Source organism: Capra hircus, chromosome 12, assembly GCF_001704415.2.
Source record: "Capra hircus breed San Clemente chromosome 12, ASM170441v1, whole genome shotgun sequence".
Taxonomy (NCBI): Eukaryota; Metazoa; Chordata; class Mammalia; order Artiodactyla; family Bovidae; genus Capra; species Capra hircus.
The window spans coordinates 7,168,177-7,188,425 of record NC_030819.1 but is presented as its reverse complement, the minus strand read 5'-3'; the positions used below and the strand labels follow the sequence as shown (position 1 = coordinate 7,188,425).

At 43.0% G+C, this 20,249-nt stretch overlaps 1 protein-coding gene across 4 annotated transcripts; it reads left to right on the top strand.

Moving 5' to 3' along the window:
• LOC102181510 (protein-lysine methyltransferase METTL21E) lies at window positions 1,173-18,277 on the top strand. Of its 4 annotated transcripts, none has more exons than XM_005687737.3 (5): window positions 1,173-1,485; window positions 2,459-2,538; window positions 12,044-12,210; window positions 13,384-13,501; window positions 16,482-18,275. In XM_005687737.3, the coding sequence occupies exons 1-5, from the start codon at window positions 1,439-1,441 to the stop codon at window positions 16,940-16,942; spliced, it is 873 nt and encodes a 290-aa protein (XP_005687794.2). In that variant the 5' UTR covers window positions 1,173-1,438; the 3' UTR covers window positions 16,943-18,275. The 4 variants fall into 4 exon arrangements, with proteins under 4 accessions (XP_005687794.2, XP_013823852.2, XP_005687795.2 ...); XM_005687738.3 differs by lacking the exon at window positions 1,173-1,485 and adding an exon at window positions 1,606-1,737 and having other exon boundaries at window positions 16,482-18,276; XM_018056373.1 differs by lacking the exon at window positions 1,173-1,485 and adding an exon at window positions 1,996-2,071 and having other exon boundaries at window positions 16,482-18,276.

The window sequence follows — 20,249 nt, the reverse complement described above, 5'->3', positions numbered from 1 at the left end:
AGTGAAGTACGTCAGAAAGAGAAAGATAAATATTATGTACTAACATATGTATGGAATCTAGATGATTCTGATGAATTTATTTGCAAGGCAGCAATAGAGAAACAGACATAGAGAACAGACTTATGGACACAGAGAGAGGGGAGGAGAGGGTGAGATGTATCAAGAGAGTATCACAGAAACTCACGTTACCATCTGTAAAATAGCTAACGGGAATTTGCTGTATGTCTCAGGGAACTCAGACAGTCGCTCTGTATCAACCTAGGGTGGGATGGGGCGGGAGATGGGAGGGAGGTTCAGGAGGGAGGGGACATATGTACACCTATGGCTGATTCATGTTGATGTCTGATAGAAAACAACAAAATTCTGTAAAGTAATTATCCTTCAATTAAAAAATAAACTAAAAAGTAACTTGTGGGAAAAGACAGGTGGTTTTTATTCACCGAATAATTCTTCATTCTTGTTTTAAAAAGATCCAAAAAAAAAAAAAAAAAGAGAGCGTGTTCTCTGCCCAGGATTAACTGCCTGTGGATAATTGCTTTCATCATTTAAGATTTTGCAGTTTCCAGAATGTTTTTTTGTCTACCATATTCATCTCATAGATATTATGTGCCTTTTACATCTCTGTTTTACAGATGAGGAAGCCAAGAAACACGCTAAGTCAGTGCCTAAAAGCACAGGCCAATTAATTGACAGGAATGATTAAAATCAGGCTCCCAGACCACTAGTCCTGTCCTATCCACTATTGTGAGCTCCATCCATCATAATATGTGAAGTATTTCTTAGAGGCTGTACCCGCACTCCTAAGTTTAACTTTACAATATTGCTGGGTTTCATTACCTGTTAATAACTTCTTATTCAGGCTATTTCCAGCGGTCGCGGGAGTTAATTAAGTCCGACATGCACGTGAGCAGGTGTACAGGCTACAGATGCCCTCCGCCTGCCTCTTCACTCCCAGTAGGAAGGAACTGCGGTAACCTAATCCCTGCGGTCAGAGCGCTGCAGCACACGCACTCCCAAACCTTCTGGGGCAGCTGTCTGAGGCTAAAAATGGCCTTCGCATCCGGACAAGGTGACATGGAAAGCATGCAGCCTCTGTTTCACAGGACGTCAGAGCTGGGGACGCTTAAATAACTCTTGGCATCCAAGTGAAAAGTTATCACTTGGCCCAAATTGCCTTCACTCATTTGCAGGAGGAGTTGAAACCTTCCCGCTGGCTCTCGCTCTGGGCACGAGACGCCCACATGGAATGTGCCTACTTACTTTCTCCGACCCCTTATTTATGGGCGTCCCAGCCTCGCTGCTGAATCTCAGAGGCTGTGCAGACGCAGCTGTCAGGCTTAGACCCGCTGGCCAGCGCGTACAGTAGTCAACTGCCGAGCTTGGGTGCTCGCCTTTTGGGCACCATCAGAGGGTCTCAGCAGCAAAGACAAAGTAGTGGATGATCCTTTTTAACCTTCTAGAAACTCAGCTAACTCGTGTACATAGGTATGTCCAGACTTCACGTTTAATAAATGTTGACCTTCCATTAAAGACCGCGTCCCTTTAATGGAAGAGAAACTAAATTGGGAACAAACCAGGTGACCACTTTCGCTATTGTTCAGCCCTGTGACCTCAGGGGTGTAATATAACCTTTGATTTTCCTCCTTTGTAAACTGTAAGGAAAACAATCTGTCTCCTAATTTACTGAGGCATATTTTAAAGAAAGATGTGGTGGCTGTGATGTGTTTTAGGAGCCAGGTAGGAAAGGAGTGAATGTTAATTCATGGTGGTACAGTGATTATTAAAGGATTCAAAAACTGATGCTTGAAATGTCAAATTGTTGTTTTCCAAAGTTGGAACTACAGCTTACTTAAGCTCATTCATTCACAAGATATGCTTTGTTTGAGAGGCATACAATACTTGAATTCCTTTCCTTTTAAATATCTTTGCTGAGATGGTATGGATTTTTTTTTTTTTTTTAAAGAAGAAGCTACTCAAAAAAGAAAGTGTTTGGTGGTTGGGCTATTTGACCTTGGGTACAGGCTGATGACCGTGGGTGACAGGATCTTTGCATCTGTTGCTATGTAGGGAGGTTTGTTTTGGATTAATGGTGTTCGCTACACTGAGTGGAACTGTTTCTCTCCCAATGTTTTAATCGCCTCTTAAGTTTTAGGATTGCTCTCTGACTAGTTATTATGAAGATGATGGCTTTCTTTGTGATAGCTGAGGTGGCTCTGGTGAAGAATGTGTTTTGTTCTTCCAAGAACTTCTAAAATTTCTGACTCTGAATTTTAGTTGATACTAGATAGATTGTGTTTTAATGCTCTTTTAAAAAATCATGACTTCTTAATAAGATATTTTAATATAATTTTCTCTACTGTATTTGGTGTTAAATTTTATTTGGTAACTATGAGAGCACTTAAAGGCACATTTTGAATTAATTATTACCATTTGATATCTTAATGTATTATTTGTCTAGTTTTCAAGAAATGATCAAGAAAGCATCACTATATCGCCATCCATTAGCTAATCACTTAATGGATCCAGAAGTTCAAAAAGGTAAACTATTTTATGTTTCTTCATGTAATTTGATCAATTCTAAGAAGACAAAACAACTAACAATATAAATGCTAACCTTTACAGTGTTCACTGACGTCATAAAGAGAGCTGGGACTTTTTATCAATTGCATATATATCTGTGCTTGTGTTTGCTCACCTGTAACTATCTCTAACAATGTTTATTATCTCCTGCTATACCTGATGATACGTTAGAGATAATTCTGACAGGTAATACATCAAGTATATAGACTTGCTAGGTATTAATAGAGTTTTTTTTAATCTGCAAAAGTGGAATAAAAATTTTCCCCAGATGCTTGATGATTGTGATTTCTTAGTTATTTCTTTTCAGATAGGAAGAGAGATAAAAATAGTCTTATGGCTTTTACAGTTGCTTCCATGAAAGTTGATTTTAGCCTATAAAATATATCTAGCTTATGTTTATGGTCCCTCTGATGTATTAATTAGAGGCAAACCTAGTGTAATTTGACCTCTTTTGACCTCTTGTGGTAAGGAGAATTTAAGGTCAAATTCCACCTCCAGTGGAGTTATTTGGATTTGAGCCACTGTTTTTTTTAATATCATCCTAACTATCAAGAATGACTTTTCATAGACTATGTAATATAACTGTTCCCATTGCCTTGGGATAAAAAGTGCAGATAGGGACTTCCCTGGTAAGTCCAGTGCTAAGACTCCACACTATCAATGCAGGGCCCCAGGTTCAATCCCTGGTCAGGGAAGTAGATCCCATGTGCTGCCACTAAAGATTCCACATGCCACAGCTAGAAGCTCCTGCCCGCTGCAACTAAAGACCCTGCATGCTGCAATGGAAATCGAAGATCCTGCATGCAGCAACCAAGACCCAATGCAGTCAAAAATAAGTAAAAATTAAAACATGCAGACATAGGCTCTTGACATAGACTAGAAGAATTACTACCATATTTCTGTAGAACAGTTGTACAAACTTAATTACATAGATTTCTTTCTCTCTCTGTTTTATCTACACACTTTGGATATTTTCTAACGACTATAGTCCTGTTTTTTCCCCTCCCTTTTTTAGGCGTACCAGGTGGCCTCTGCCTGGGTGAGCACCATTAGGCCAAGAGAGCTGGGTGGATGCCCAGTGTTGGCAGCCTACATGGCTTAAACGTGAATGGTTTAACTGCAGTAATTTTCACAAATCTAAACACGTAAAGTCATAATCACTTTAGAGAATCCAAGCATTTAGATGATTTGAATGAAGATGCGATTTCTCTGCAGTTTAGGAATAAAATCTCATCACTATCATTACCATTAGTAACAAAGCCTGGTTTCCACTGTGCGTATGGTAATTTGTCGAATTACAAAAGATATGGAAGAAGTTCAAGGTAAGGTGCAGACAGAACTAGTATGAAAGTATTTTACAATGTGAACAAACACAGCCCTTAATAATCATCCACGCAGCCGACTGAAGCTTTCAAAATACATTCACAGGCCTAGTGCTGAGGGGATTAAGAGTGTGCCGACGGGGCAGAGTCACATGGCATTTTGCTGGAAAAGCTTTCAGTAAGCAGTAGAACACTCAGTTCTCAAGTACTGAAGGGTATTGGCTCTTCCCCATCTAGCTCTTTTATACTTGGTTATCTTGTGTTTGGAAAGGATGGAGCAAGCCCATAGCCCAGTGCTTCTAACTCAACACTGGCCTGAAGATCCAAGGAAGCGCTTAGTTAGGCACTTAGTTACAGTGAATGCTGAAAATTCCTCTGTCTTTGGTTTCTAAGGAGACGTGGGTTCGATCCCTGGGTCAGGAAAATCCCCCAGAGAAAGAAATGGTAACCAGCTCCAGTATTCTTGCCTGGGAAATCCCACGGACAGAGGAGCCTGGTGAACTGCAGTCCATGGGGTCGCAAGAGTCAGACATGACTTAGTGACTGAACAACAGTGAGCGGTTTCTAATGCTGCGTTATAATCTAAGCCGTCTAAAACCACATCCGCGTTGACTCTGCCAAATCTCAGGTTGCCTACCCTTGTCAACAGCTGCTCTCCAGCTGTTAGCACAAGTAGCCACATGCTATAAAGGCTGCTCTCAGGGTGCACAGCCTTGGATCAGGTCCATCCTAACCCGAGGCTCTGTGATGCCTGCACACAGACTCGCAAAGCTGCCCATCCAGCTGCCTATCTGATGTCCTCTGTTCTGCCTTGCGTTGGTTTGGTCCCTTCAAGAGGCGGATGCCAGGATGGGACTAAACATGCCCGAGATTTACAGGGGGAGATGTTTGCAAAGAGCCTTCCCATCCCAGGTGGTGCTGGTGGTACAGAATCCCACCTGCCAAGGCAGGAGACACAGGAGATGCGGGTTCAATCCCCAGGTTGGGAAGATCCTCTGGAGAAGGAAATGGCCACCCACTCCAGTGTTCTTGCCTCGAGAATCCCATGGACAGAGGAGCCTGGCCGGCTATTGTCATGGGGTGGCAAAGAGTTGGGCACGGCTGAGTGCAGTTCCCATCATAAGCAATACTGCCTTAATATAGGAAGAAGAAATTTTGAGTAATTCTATTGCTGTTTAAGAAACATACCAAACTGTAGTCTGAGTTAATGTTAATATACTAATTGGAGTACCAGAGTACACGAAGTTACTAATGGGAGAATCACCTATCAACACATTTTACGTGTTTAAAAAGTAATCTGGATAAATATCTGCTAGATAAGACTAATCAATGTTCCATATATTGAATAATAACCCTTAAACACGGTAATCTGCCTCGGATATCTTCAAAACTCAGGGTTGAATGTCAGGTTTGAACATCATTTGTTGCCCTCCAGGGAGGAGTCGACCACTGCCTCAGGAGCCCACAGTCACACTCGGCTCCTAGACCCAAGGCTTGCTGCCTCACTGCAGACTCAGGCGTCTTCTGTCTAGATGATTACGGCTTCCGGTTCGCTTCTAACGTAGCCTCCGCTGCTGCCACCAGAAGGAAATTCTCAAATATCAAATTCGACGGGGTCAGTTCTCGTCCTCATGATAGTCGTTGGCTCCTGCTCACCCTGTAGAGGAAAGGCCAGCACTGCCCTCGGGTCATCCCCGCCTGCCTCTTCTGTCTTGCTTTTGACACCAGCCTGTACACCAGCTCACGGTCCTCCCGGTTCGCCGAGCCTGCCTCCATGCCCCGGTAGGGGCTGCGTCTGTCTCCCCTGACCTCCCGTCCGCCCTTCCCTGCCCGGCAGCCCTCGTCTTCCCTTTGCCGCAGCTCAGATGTCTCCTCCTGAGGATGCTTCTCCTGATCCGGCCAAGCAGCGGGGCTTCCCATCGCTCGTCTGAAGTTATTTCTTTTATCCCACATTGGTACTATTCCGGCAGCACGCTCTGAGTACAACTAAATTTGGTTCTTTTTAATTTTTTTTCCCCCAACTTGCAACCTGAGCAGTCTCAGTAAAAAGTGAATTTTCTTTCTTTGGCAAATGTATTGATAGTTATCATTTGAGCCACTTAATGGAAGTTACAGCCTCTTGTACAACACTGGGAGCTCAGCTCTGTGATGACCCAGCTGGGTGGGGCGGGGGTAGGGTGGGAGGGAGGTTCAAGAGGGAGGGGACATATATGTGTATATACACACGTGTGTGCTAAGTTGCTCAGTTGTGTCCGACTCTTAGTGACCCTATGAACTGTAACCTGCCAGGCTCCTCTGTCCATTCTCCAGGCAAGAATACTGGAGTGGGTTGCCATTCTCTTCTCCAGGGGATCTTCCCGACCCAGGGTTTGAACCCACGTCTCTTGCATTGGCAGGAGGGTTCTTTACCACTAGCACCACCTGGGAAGCCCCCCCACCCACCACGCGCGCGCGCGCGCACGCGCACACACACACACACACACACACACACACACACACACATACACTTACAACTGATTCACATTGTTGTACAGCAGAAACTAACACAGATTGTAAAGCAATTATCTTCCAATTAAAAAATACATTCTGGCAAAAAAAAAATACAGCCTCTATATATTCTTGAAACTAAGCAGACATCCAGACAAAAAAAAAATATTTGTGAAAACAGCATAAGGGAATCAGGTTTAACATGAGGGCCTGAGAACTTGACATTGCTGAGCCTTTCAGAATTCTAGTTTTCAGGTTTGCCTGTGACCATTCACTAATCTCAAAATATCTTTAACATCTTTTTAAAAAACTCTCTAGGTATTTCTAAGAAGCATATGACATTCATCTTTGAACAGAAGATTCTATTGAATGACAGTCTCTTTCATTTAGTTGAAGGGTTTTTACTTTAAATTTTGCTGACAGGTCTTCATGACAGCCCTCAAATGGAAGCTTAAATTCACTTGTCATAGCTGTTAAAGAATTTTTTTTTTCCCATGTATTTCTGTGATCTGACCCTTCCATCTATTATTGCTGTTATTGACCTTAAAAGTATAAAGGAGAAGAATGCAGACAGAACCTGCATTTTTGAAGGCTTGTTGCAATCCAGCCTTGAAAGTCAATTCACTGTTGAATTTTCCTCTTAAGAAAATCATCATTGTAACGTGGCAGAATCTTGCTAATTTTTACTTTGTAATTGAAACCACTTTCGTTCTCCAGAGGACAAGAGCACCTGGTAGATTTTATTCACCATCAGCAAAGATTTAATAGCAGGAAAATGGTGTTAAGCCTTTATTATATCAAAAGCATTAAGACAGATAGGCCTAAAATTGCAACATAATTGTAATGGTTTCTTGATTATGTTTTATTTACAATTTGTTTTAATATTTGTTTCAATATTAAATTCATTAATAATAATACTCTAAGATTAGGGTAGATAGCTTTAACTAGAGGTATAGCACTTCCCTGGGGGCTCAGATGGTAAGGAATCTGCCTGCAATGCAGGAGACCTGGGTTCGATTCCTGGGTTGGGAAGATCCCCTGGAGAAGGAAATGGCAACCCACTCCACTATTCTTGCCTGGAGAATCCCATGGACAGAGTAGCCTGCCTGGCTACAGTCCATGGAGTTGCAAAGAGTTGGATACGACTGAGTGACTAACACACACAGATACAGATATCAGAAGTTTCCTGCTTTTCATGTAGGGAAGCCAAAATTCCACATATTGTATAACATTTCCTGGTTTTAGTTATTTGTTCTGGGGCTGAGTGCTAGATTACATGGAAGGAATATGTGTAGAAAATTGTTCTTTAGAAGTGTAAATTAGAATTCTGTTGTATGATAAGACTATTAACTTTTGGAGAAAAGTGTTCTTCACATCTTTCCTAAAAACCAAAGAATATCCACTAATTCATTGACTTCAAGATTCAGTCCCATAATCAACAAATAGCCAAACAAACTCTTTGGGGACCTGTTCTTTGCATATTATGTTTGGAGCATAGATTTCCCCCTTCTATTACAACAAGGCGATGTTAGGGGTGCCCTGTAAAAGTGCAGCTTTTCTGTTATATTCCTGCCCAATGGCTCTTGTCGTCAACCTTGAAATGGGTGGTGATATTGCTAAAACACTGAGTGCATGCTAGTCCATGCTAAACTGCTTCAGTCTTATCCGACTCTTTTCGACCCTATGGACTAGCCAGCCAGGCTCCTCTGTCCATGGAATTCTCCAGGCAAGAACACTGGAGTGGGTTGCCGTTTCCTTCTCCAGTGGGTCTTCCCGACCAAGAGATAGAACCTGTATCTCTTATGTTTCCTGCATTAGCAGGTAGGTTCTTTACCACTAGTGCCACTTGGGAAGCTCCTGTCTTTTAATTTAAATAAATAACTGTTCTTAAAATTATTAGTCCTGGGAGTTCCCTGGCGGTCCAGTGTTTAAGGCTTGGTGATTTCACTGCCACAGACTGGGTTCAATCCCTGGTCAGGAAACTAAAACCCTACAAGTCTCAGCGTGAACGTGAACGTGAAGTCGCTCAGTCGTGTCTGACTCTTTGCGACCCCATGGACTGTAGCCTACCAGGCTCCTCTGTCCATGGGATTTTCCAGGCAATAGTACTGGAGTGGATTGCCATTTCCTTCTCCAAGGGATCTTCCCAACCCAGGGATTGAACCCGGGTCTCCCGCATCGTAGACGGACGCTTTACCGTCTTGTGCCACCAGGCAAGTCTCAAGGTGAGGCCCCCCGAAATTTTTTTTTAAACCTCAAAATCTTTCAATAGAAATTAATGCTAAAAAACAGTAAAGTTTTTTTTTTTTTTTAATTTATTTGGCTAGGCCAGGTCCAAGTTGCTGCTTGTGGGATCTAGCTCCCTGACCAGGGATCGAACCCAGGCTAGGGATCGAACTCCTGCACTAGGAGCCCAGAACCTTAACCACTGGACCACCAGGGAAGTCCCTGAAATTTTAAGCTGGATGTAACTGTGTGTGTGTATTTGCTCTCAAAATCCCATGTATTACATCTGGACAAATAATTTTAAGTACCCAAATTCAGTATATTTTGATTTCCTGCTATCAATTATGGAATATTTTTTATGAGTGTCCCTTTCTATGGAATGACTGATATTCATACAGTCTTTAAATTCAAAGGAGAATACTAATATAAAACACTGTCAGTTAAATTTTCTTCAGCCTGACAGTGTTTGCTATAGGATATGTGATCATCCTAGGTGCATAACTAATTTCAAATGACCGTGTGCAATGATATAATTGTGTTCTTTTAGGGTATATGTGCAATTAATCCCTGGGTAAAGGATCTGCCTGCAGTGCAGGAAACCCAGGAGTCTCGGGTTCAATCCCTGAGTTGGGAAGATCCCCTGGAGAGGAAATGGCAACCCACTCCAGTATTTCTGCCTGGGAAATCCCATGGACAGAGGACCTGGCAGGCTACATATAGTTCATGGGTCACAAAGTGTCAGACACGACTGAACAACTAAACAACCACCACCACCACCACAACATGCAATTAATAGTGGTTGCTGTTTTATGAAATTTGTTGGAAATTTCAAATCTCAGTTCCTTATAGAAGTAAAAATGTGGTCATTCTTGAAAACAAAAATGACTAGCTCTATTTATTTACATTTGTTCTTGCACTGTAGCTGTTAGGACAGCAGCACTGATCTCGTCAACTAAGCTCTAAAAGAAAGTGCAAAGGCGGAGATGTCGGTGTGGTAGCGGTAAATACTCACAGGCATAGTTTTTATATCCAAGACTGGAATCTTAGGGGGTGCTCCTGGGATTTCATGTGCTCTAAGGTCTATTAATCCCCGATACCTTAGGTGACTTGTCAAAGAAGTGCTGCATTTGTAAGGAGCTTGCAAGGAGGCCCAAGCAGGCACATTCAACTAAAGGTCAAGGAAGCAATTAAAGTTCTCAGCTTTCCCCTAAAGAACTTCCGCAGCCCTCTGCTGTCCCCCCAGCCTCCCATCTTAGCAAGGCAAGTGAATCTAGCAAAATGAAAGTTAAAGTTCAAATGCAACGTTATTACCGATATTACTTGGTTCCTGGAGCTCTTCCTGAATGTGAGAGCGTGCTGTTGTTTCAGGAGAAATACAGTGAAATATGTTAGAAGAGGTGTCTCTTGCTTAGGACTCTCCGTTTTTCACCGGTTTGTTTTCTCTGCACCTCTGCCAAGGCCAGTGTGAGTGCTGGTGGAGGGGGTGGGGTTGTGGCCCCGCCGTGGAACACGGAGAGGTTAGAGTCCTTCGGAGAGTGCTTGGTTCTGTCTGGGTCTGTTCAGGGATCACAGAATTTAGGACAGGAAATCATCTTGGCTCAAGTTCCTGCTGGATTGTGGCCCCTGAAGGAATCTTCCAACAAGAGCAAACTTCATCTCCTTCTTCCCACGTTCTCCCAGAATGCTAAGGAATGATGTTACTGGAGCTCACAGGACAGCGTTTGGCAGCTATTGGGTGGTTCAGAAAGTTTGTTTGAGTTTTTCAATAAGATACTATGGAAAAACCTTTTGGCTAACTCAGTATGTCTTCTTTTAGGGCTCAAGACAGCCTCTCACCGTTGTTTTTACCTCAATGCCATGGAGAAACTGCAAAATCTCCTGGGGCCTTGAGCCCAGAATTTTTAAGACTGGTGCCAAACTCCTCGTTTTTTTTAAAAAAAAACCTTTGTATGTTTCCCATTTCCTAAAATTTTGGGACTTGTTTTAATGGTAAAAGTTTGCTCATTTTTTAGGAAAATTGCTTCCTTACTTTTAGGAAGAATAGATTTTAAAATTGCTGGTATCAGATTTGGTTTAGAGTTAGGGAGAATTGTGAATCATCAAATTTTCTAATTGCAGAATGGGCTCCTTATGAAGGAACAACCTCACCCTCCATGGAAATATTCAAAGAGGCTGAACAAGCTGGGCATGTTGTTCATCCCCAGAGGAACTTGAGTTTCCTGGATGAGGTGCAAGCTGAGACCAGGAGGCGGCCGCGGTGTTTTCCATCTGACGTTCAAGGATCAGATGACATTTGACTTTGGAATGTCATATCTGTTTAAGTATGAATGATGTCAAGGTTGGAAAGTGTGAAGGTTTTAACTTTCGAGATTTGGGAAATAAATTTCCCTAGAGAAACTTGTCTTCTTCTATGAAGACCAGAATGAGAAGTTTTTATACTTCCTCCAAATTTCTAGGAAATGTTTTTGTTTTCTGTTTGTTTACTTACTTGTTTTTGGGTCTCAGGGCAGAGGTGTGAGTGAGTCATACCCTTCAGGTCATGCCATCATCTCAGCAAGACCCCCCTGTTGTATGTGTATCTGTCTGTATCTTGTTTCATTCATCCTTTTTCACCCATTTCATACTTCCTTTCCTTTTCCAGCTTCTTCCTGGCAACCTTTCTAGTGTGTTTGATGTAGGTCTTTGACAAGTATTTTCACACATATCCACTTAAGGACTTGTGTAAAAATTTAGAAGAGGGAGCAGAATTGCTGGCTTGTAGGATATTTACATATAAATTAACAAAATACCATAAGATTGCTCTTCAGAAAGCAACATTTTGTATTCTTACCAGTGAAACTTATCTGATATTGTCAATGTTAAGATGTCATGAGTTGCCCCCAAACAATAATAAAAAATTAAGTAATAATAATGTAATACAAGTGTAATTGATGGATGGTATCACATGTCTTTTGTTTGGATTAAGGCAGGTCACAAACGATCTGCTATGTTGAAATAACTAAAATTGCGCCGTGAAGCTAGTATGAATAGTAGAAATCTTTGATTCTATCGTCAGTCTTTCTTTTGTTCTAGATGAATTAGATTGGTAGCCTTTATTTATTTATTCTTTTGGTTGATAGCCTTTAAAATATGCTGTGTTTTAAAAAAGTCTATCAATTGTTTATTTCATATAGCATTGCAGAAAGGACTAGCGGTTGATTTCAACCTCAGTAAAAATCAGAAAGATGTTGTCCCAATGTATGAAATGTCAGCTTCTGCTAAGAGCTGTTTTCAAATAGTTTACCTTACTATCATGTTGCAGCTGAAGTCAATGACTGGTGAGAAGCAACTTAGAATAAGGGGAAATGCTGCACTTCCAGTCGATTCTTCTCCTTTGCCATGGTTTTACTGCTACAACTACAACCACTGCCTTTTTCTTTTCCTTTCAGAGAGCGGGGAAGACGACGATGACAGGACAGTGGTTGCAGAGATCATGCAGAGATGTTTTGTTCCAGCGTTTGTAACAACCATCCCCTGGGAAGGGTTTCATTTCGCTGGTCATGAGATCCGGATCAATGAAGCCACGGATTGTTACGGCGCTGTTGTTTGGCCATCGGTATAATTTAAATTATTTTTTCATCCAATTTTGTTTATTATTATATACCATTTGGAAGGAGAAGAGAGGTTCCATAGTTCTATTTTGTGACCTCAAGCAACAGTAAAATTTAGAAATCAAGAAATTGGGAAAATGCTTCCACCAATTCTGTTTCTGACTTGTAGGATTAATAAAGACTGTTGTTTACACATTCAGTTTTTAGTTACTATAGGTCAGAAAAGTTTAGAATTGTACACATTTTTATTTCCCATTTAACTGGGCTTTATTTGAGTTAAACAATTAAAATGAAATCTGTATCAGTCTCAACATGCAGAATATTCTAAAAGGCCACACTCATTTATCAATTGTCCTACGAAGGCTGCAGCCCCCTCTACTGTCTGCCCCAATATAGTTGAACGTATAGTTCTTTAAAATGACTCCTATTATTAGAAAGTGAAACTGAAGTCGCTCAGTCGTGTCCGACTTTTTGTGACACTGTGGACTGTAGCCTACCAGGCTCCTCCATCCATGGGATTCTCCAGGCCAGAACACTGGAGTGGGTTGCCATTTCCTTCTCCAGGGGATGTTCCCGAACCAGGGATCAAACCCGAGACTCCTGAGCTGTAGGCAGACGTGTTACCCTCTGAGCCACCAGGGAGGCCCTATTAGAAGTTGCTTCCTTTAAAGATAATCAAGCCTGAGTAACTGAACTCCCATATTCTTAGTTCTCTTCTCTCCCCAACAATCCCTGAAGACTTTTTCTATCCTAAATGTTGAACCTATTGGAGAATGTACTTCTGTGGATGATTTTCTGTAGAGAGCTGTGTATATAGACACGCATACACTCACATGTGCATGTGTGCTCCGCTGCTCAGTTGTGTCCGACTGTTGGCGACCCTGTGGACTGTAGCTCGCCAGGCTCCTCTGTCCACGGGATTTCCCAGGCAAGAACACTGGAGTGAGTTGCCATTTCCTCCTCCAAGAGATCTTCCCAATCCAGGGATCGAACCCACATCTCCTATGTCTCCTGCATTGGCAGGCAGATTCCTTACCACTGTGCCACCTCGGAAGCCCACTCTAACTTGTGCTCATATATGTATTATAGCATTAGTGGGGTATTTGTCTAATAGAGTTTAATTTTGCTTTCTGTGATTACTTACTAAGCACTGGTTTTCTTTTTTTGCATCTTCATAGGCCCTTGTTCTGTGCTATTTTCTGGAAACTAACGTAAAGCAGTATAACCTGGCTGACAAAAATGTGATTGAAATTGGAGCTGGAACAGGGCTCGTCTCCATTGTGGCGAGTTTACTTGGTAAGTAGCTGCTTTAGATCAAGTGGGATCAGAAAATCTAATGATCTGATATCATTAGTTGCTTTTGCTATCCATTTACTATGCCTAGAGAATTTCATGGACTGTATAGTCCATGAGGTTGCAAAGAGTTGGACACGACTGAGCAACTTTCACTTTCATTTTGCTATAACCTGGGCCTACCTTTTTTTTTTAATATATAAATGATAGTTTATTTTGAAATTCTCCTCCTGAGAGAAAGTTGGTCCCAGTTTCTCATAATTGAGTCTCTTTACATATTTTTCCTTTTGTACGTATATTTCCCCCCACCCACCCTGCTTTTTTTTCCTGGGCTTGTTTGCCTTCTTATTCCTGATATTAAGGAATATCTTTTAGTTTTTTCCTATTTTTATTTATTTATTTCTAGTTTTACTTTGAAAAATTTTATATATTTTCAATTGAAGGATAATTGCTTACAATACTGTGTTGGTTTCCACTCTTCATCAGCATGAATCAGAGCCTGTTTTCAACCTCTTCATGCTTTGAATGGTCTTCATTAAGAAACTCTAATGATGTTAGTCACCTAACTGGTTTCTTTCTGAATTTTCTGGGAAGCTGTATTAGTTCTTCTCCTGGGGTATAGGTCACAAGCGCATTCTAGCCGGCATGTATATCCTGGCATTCTGGCTGCTGGAGGACATGGGGAATATGAGGCATAGGCAGAGCTGACTGCTGCGGACTCTCTCTTCCTTATTTAAATTTCAGCCCCATTTCAACATCCCTATGTACTCGGTATATTCCTTTTGGATTTTGAAGTCATTTTCTTATATGAAAAAGCAACTGTTAGAATAGAGAAAGAGTGTTAGAAATCACGTCTGCTTCTAAGTTTAGGCACGTGTCCTTGAATTTATTTTCTCAGTTATTTCCATTCTTCTTTTGCGACCGCTTGTTCTCTCACCAGCATCTTCTTTTCCAACTAAATGTGTGATGGTCTCTACGTGTGTCTGAGCCTGCTTCAATCTCTTTTGCTGTTGTTATCTATTTCACAGCCTTAATTTATCTGCCTTCTCTGATGTGCGCGGCCCAAATCTGTCTTGATTTCCTGGATCTTCAGAAGTGCACACCTGCCACTCTAAAATCTTGAGAGGAGTTCAAGACTTAGCAATTTACAACTTTCTAAAACACCGGAGAAATATAGGACCCTTGAAACCCTCCCCAAATATTTTATTTTTTTAAATTGCTCTGTCTTGACATTGCTTTGAAAGTTAGCATTCCACTTAGTATGGCTAGTGTCAGAGGTCCTATTGGATTTATACCCTGAAAGCTTCCTCATCTAAGAGCAGAATTTGTGTTTTGGGAAGTTGTCCATTCATTGAAAAGAGTCGGTCCTTTTGGTCTGCTTGTATGACTTGACACAAACATCAAAAGATGGAAGCTTGGTTTGGTCAGTGGTGGTGATTGCCTCTAAACGCAAAGCTCTTCATAGTCAGCCCCAGTGCCTTAGGTCAGTCACTCAGTTGTGTCCAACTCTTTGCGATGTCATGGACTGCAGCATGCCAGGCCTCCCTGTCCATAACCAACTCCCAGAGTTTACTCAGACTCATGTTCATTGAGTTGGTGACGCCATCCAACCATCTCATCCTCTTTCGACCCCTTCAGATAGTTTATATTCCTATGGGTGAAGGGCAGTGGAGGGAGGAGTCATCCCTTATCTTGAGATCTTAAAAAGATTCGTTGAACTTGATAGACCTCCCGCCCTATACACACATATAGAATGCAGAGATTTTTATCTCTGTGATTCTACCAATGAAATGTTTATTTCCCTCCCGTTTTAATAGTTTCCAGAAATAGAATCAATAGCCAGAGAAATTTGCCATCATGGGTGAGAAATGGGTTCTAAACTGGTCTGGGGTGAACTGGATTCCCCTCCAGATCTGTTTTCTCATCCCTTACCTGAGTCTGTCCTTGTCTGATGATGTAGACTTCAGACAATTCTAGGCTTATTTCCACATTGTTTTCAGGTTCTCCTACTGCCTAAATTCACGTTAGGGGACAAATTTTATTGAGTTTTGGTGTACAGTTTTCTCCTGAAAATGACCACCAGTGTTCAGTTTTAACTATGGGTTTCTTTATATGTTTTTCATCTGAGCATTCTGTCCTGTGTGTTTGCTCTTTGGCTGTGTGAGCTGTCTATGCAGGCTGTGTGTGCACGCATGCTCAGTCACTCCATCTTTGCGACCCCATGGACTGCCGCCTGCCAGGCTCCTCAGTCCATGGGATTTCCCAGGTGAGAATACTGGAGTGGGCTGCCATTTCCTCCTCCAGGGGATCTTCCTGACCCAGGAATCAGATCTACATCTCCTACATTGGCAGGTGGATTCTTTATCTGCTGAGCCACCTGGGAAGCCCCAAAGGCAGGTTGTGAGAGTCAGGCTGTCATGGGGTCAAGCTGAAACCATGGGCATGAACCTGGGTGTCATGATACTTTCAATGTGGGGACACTGAGAAGTCGTCTCCTGCCTCCACTTCTCACACTTAAGCACTTCCTGGTCAGTGATGGGGTGCTCAGTGTTACGTACACTCACTCGGTCTCACCTGACTGGAGCTCAGGTTTCTTTTGGGGAAGATCCCGTTCATCTTTCAACAGTGACATCTGATTGTTCCAATCCAATAAGGATACTAAAATCCTTTGAATGTCCCTTCCTTTTGATGTTTTAAGTAGATAAATAGAAAATAACAGCAAGAATAATGAAACAAAACTGACCAAAAATAAAAGCCCAGGAGAACAGAAAAGTGCAGCAGATGTAAAAGCCTCAGTACCTGGAGTAAGGGGAGGCGCAAGGCTACCTTAGCACCCATTCTGAAGGGGTTTCCCTCCTGTTCGTACTGTGTCTTTGGCGTGGGGCTAGCCTTCGTGCCAAACTGCAAAGTGCACGGTCTCACAAACCAATGGCTTCACCTCGTCCCATGAAGGTTTCTCTCCCTGCTGTCCTTTGTCTCCCAGGCGCACACGTGACTGCCACAGATTTACCCGAGTTACTTGGAAACCTGCAGTATAATATTTCCCGAAACACCAGAATGAAAGCTAAGTATCTGCCTCAGGTCAAAGAGCTCTCCTGGGGTGTAGCTCTAGACGAGAACTTCCCCAGGGCTTCCACCAACTTTGACTACATCCTGGCGGCCGACGTCGTCTATGCTCATCCATTTCTCGAAGAACTCCTCGTTACCTTCGACCATCTGTGCAAAGAAACCACCATCATCCTCTGGGTCATGAAATTCAGGCTGGAGAAGGAAAATAAATTTGTGGATAGATTTGAGCAGTTGTTTGACCTGGAGGAGATTTCTAGTTTCCCTAGCCTGAATATTAAGTTGTATAAAGCGATGAAGAAAAATCAGAAGAATGCATGTTATCCTCAAAGGAGGATGTGGAAAGCGAAGGCAATTTCTGGTAGATTATTGCTCTAACAAAGACCCTAGATAATCTGATGTAGCACTGACTTTTCCAAGGGGAAACACACACACACACACACACACACACACACGCACATACACACACACACACACAACACACGCGCGCGCGCGCGTGCCTCACCCCAGACAGGGATATTCCCAGATGTAGCATGTGGATCTAGAGAACGGCACAGCCATTGTGTGCTAATTGATTAGGACAAGGCCTGCTTTCCTTATCTTTCTATAACACCATCTTTAATTATTATCATCTTAATACATGGTACAGTCATTGAAAAAAACCCAATGAACAATGGTTTTTAATAATGGTGTCACTAACATAAGCTTACGTGACTCTCTTTAGAAATAAAGAAATGTTCTCTAGTGAGCTCACAAATAAATCGTAAAAGGTGAACGAATATAGGATATGATGGTCGGTGTGAAATTACTGTGGCTTCGTTAGTGCCAGCTTACAGGTGGTCTGTCTCCTCTGCTCGGCAGGGTGAGTCTCCAACACACCCCCTGAAATCGATCAAGCTGGTGGATTTGAGGTTATGGGCAAGGACATTTCACTCCAGTAAATGAAAAATGAATGGAAGAACACATAAAAACAACTGAGATTTTGGGGGAGTTATTGTTTTATTTTTAAGCCAAGTACAGATACTCTGTATCACAAGGACAGAAATAAATATAAAAGTTTGAGCTGAAGATACACATGAAAAGATTTCAGTCTCTAATCTCCAATAACCAGACATATGGCTGTTTTCAACATTTAAAGCTTTTCTGATGAACATACAGAGGCCTAGATATTTGAAATCCTATGTGCTTTTCTCCCACCCTCCACCCCCTGCCAGGTCCTTAGAGATTAGAATAAAGTCTGAAGTAATTAAAGTCAGTGCAAGAAGAGGACAATATTAGGATTTTGTACCACGTAACAAGACTAGCAGTCGTAACCCTTCTGGGTTCTCGGTCATGTTTGCTGGGCTAGCTTTATGCCCTGGGAATGCTATCGTCCAGCCCTTTCTACTTCACTGGAAGTTCTCAGTCTATTCATGGTTGAGTAGAGCCAAAAAGCCGACTTCCTAGGACTCTGACCTTAAGCCAAGATGCAAGTATACTCCCAGTGGGTTTTTTTGGTATGCAAGGTTCACAGGGTCATCTCTTCAGAATTACCAGGATTTACATGCCCTTTGTTGTTTTCGCAACTGAGTCTCAGGGGCCATTCTAATAGTCTCCGTGAAATCAGTCTCCCCACCATCAGGGGGCCTAGCCTGCCAGGGGTGTGGTCCCTGCCCCAAAGCCACACAGCTGCAGGAGGGTGGTGCTGTGCACTGGGGCTCAGGGTTGAGTCCAGAACCCCTGAATTTTTTTTGTTGTTGTTTTGTTTGTTTACCATTACTTGGCCTTCATATATTTAAAAAAGTCATTTTCACACTCTTATGTATGTGAAGTAATTTCTTCCAAGTGAAATCAACACCCAGACAGGTAATCAAATGCATGCATGTGTTTAAGGTGATACTTAAGCAGAGCTGGAAGGAGTGAAGGAACAGCTGTGCCAAGAGCTTTGTGCAGGAGCTCACTGGTCCTCAGGAGGAAATACCAAACCAAAGCCAGTGAGCTTGGAGCAGGGTGAACTGGGGAGACCAGGAAGATCGGGGATCAGAGAGGCTGGCGGGGCTGGATCGTGTGGGACCTTCGTGGCAGGCTGGGGTCTCGGGAGGCAGGCCCGGAGGTGGTGTAGAGGGGGCAGGTCATTTTTCAGGACGGGATGAAGACCTGTGGAAAGAGCAGAAGGAAGCAGGGCAGTGGCCGAGGTCAAGCTGCTGTGCAGGCCCAGCCGTTCCCCCTACTCCCCGGGGCCTCTGGGCCTGGTGACTGGCCCTGGACGTGGGTGGCCCTGGAAGGCTGTGGTTTGGGGAGGTGACAGTGGGGTTAGGCGATGCTGGAGGGCCCAGGGCGTTGCCAGCCCAGGCCCTCTGCCAGCAGTGCTGCTGCGAGGCGATGAGTCACTGTGAGAGGTTGGGCAGCACGTCAGGGTGGCCACCACCTCAGGGCCACTGTGGAAGCTGGGCTTCTTCTCTGTGCAAGTGGAGGATCGGGGGATAGTTTGGAGTAGAGTGAAACAGTCAGCCTCCGTGTAAGGACCACTCTGGTTAATCACTAGTGTGAGTGATCACTGGAAACTAGAGTTTCTAGATCACTGAGTAGGACACAGGGGCCAGCGTGAGAGGTCCCGGGGTTAGAGGGTGGCCGCCTGCTCACAGCGGGGACTGTGTCTGGAGGTGGCAAGAGGGGTCATTTCTGGAGGAGTCTGGAGAGAATCTGCCTGCAATGCGGGAGACACAGGTTCGATCCCTGGGTTGGGAAGATACCCTGGAGGAGGATGTGGCCCCCCACTCCAGTATTCTTGCCTGGAGAATCCCATGCACAGAGGAGCCTGGTGGGTATAGCCCATGGGGACACAGAGTCGGACGACAGTGTTAGAGCTCACACTGGAGCCTGAGGCCAGCCGGCCTTCTCCCCACACTGGATAGGATGCGATGCTGACTCTGGCGTTTTTGGTCCAGGTTGATGGACAGAATGTCTGAGCTGTGGGCTGGGAGGTGGTTTGTGATGCTCACGCAGGGAATGACAATGAACCCGGGGTGAAATAAGGACCCAGCCCTGAGGTGGCCAGGCCGAAATCAGGCACAGCTGCATCTGGGATAGGTGTTTTTAGGTTCTGGCTTCCTTCCTCCCGATTGTATTAGGATCTGTTGACTCCAAAAGAATTTGCTGCCACTGTGGCCTTTGCACTGGTCAGCAGAGTGCCAAGGTTCCTAAAAGCTGTCTCAGAGGCTTCGAGGAAGGTTTTAGGTGCCACAGCATGAATCTTGGGGTAGCAAGTGAAAAAAAAATGGTTCTTCTGCTCAAAAAAAATGTATATCACTGCTAAGCTATTTTTAGATAAAATAGATAAAGTGTCCTTTCAAAGACTGTTAGAACCCAACCTACCATATGGCTCCTAACAGTTCTTTTTTCTCTAAGTGTCAATCTGTCAAACACAATGCTCAATATCCATTGTTTTATTCTGTTTATAGCACTCACTTGCAAATTTTAACACCCACCCACATACCCTGTTGCTCTTGCTTCACTCCGTTCCGCGTGTTTGTCTACTTTTATCTCTTTGCTGTTGTTTCTCCACACTTTTCTAGATTCAATTTTACAATAATTGAATTCCAAAAGATGTAATTTGAGTGGGTTTTTTTCTATCGTACAGTTTTTTTTTTTTTTTTCTGTCTAGGAATTGATTTGTTAATTTTAATCCAAGGGCGTTTACTGTGAA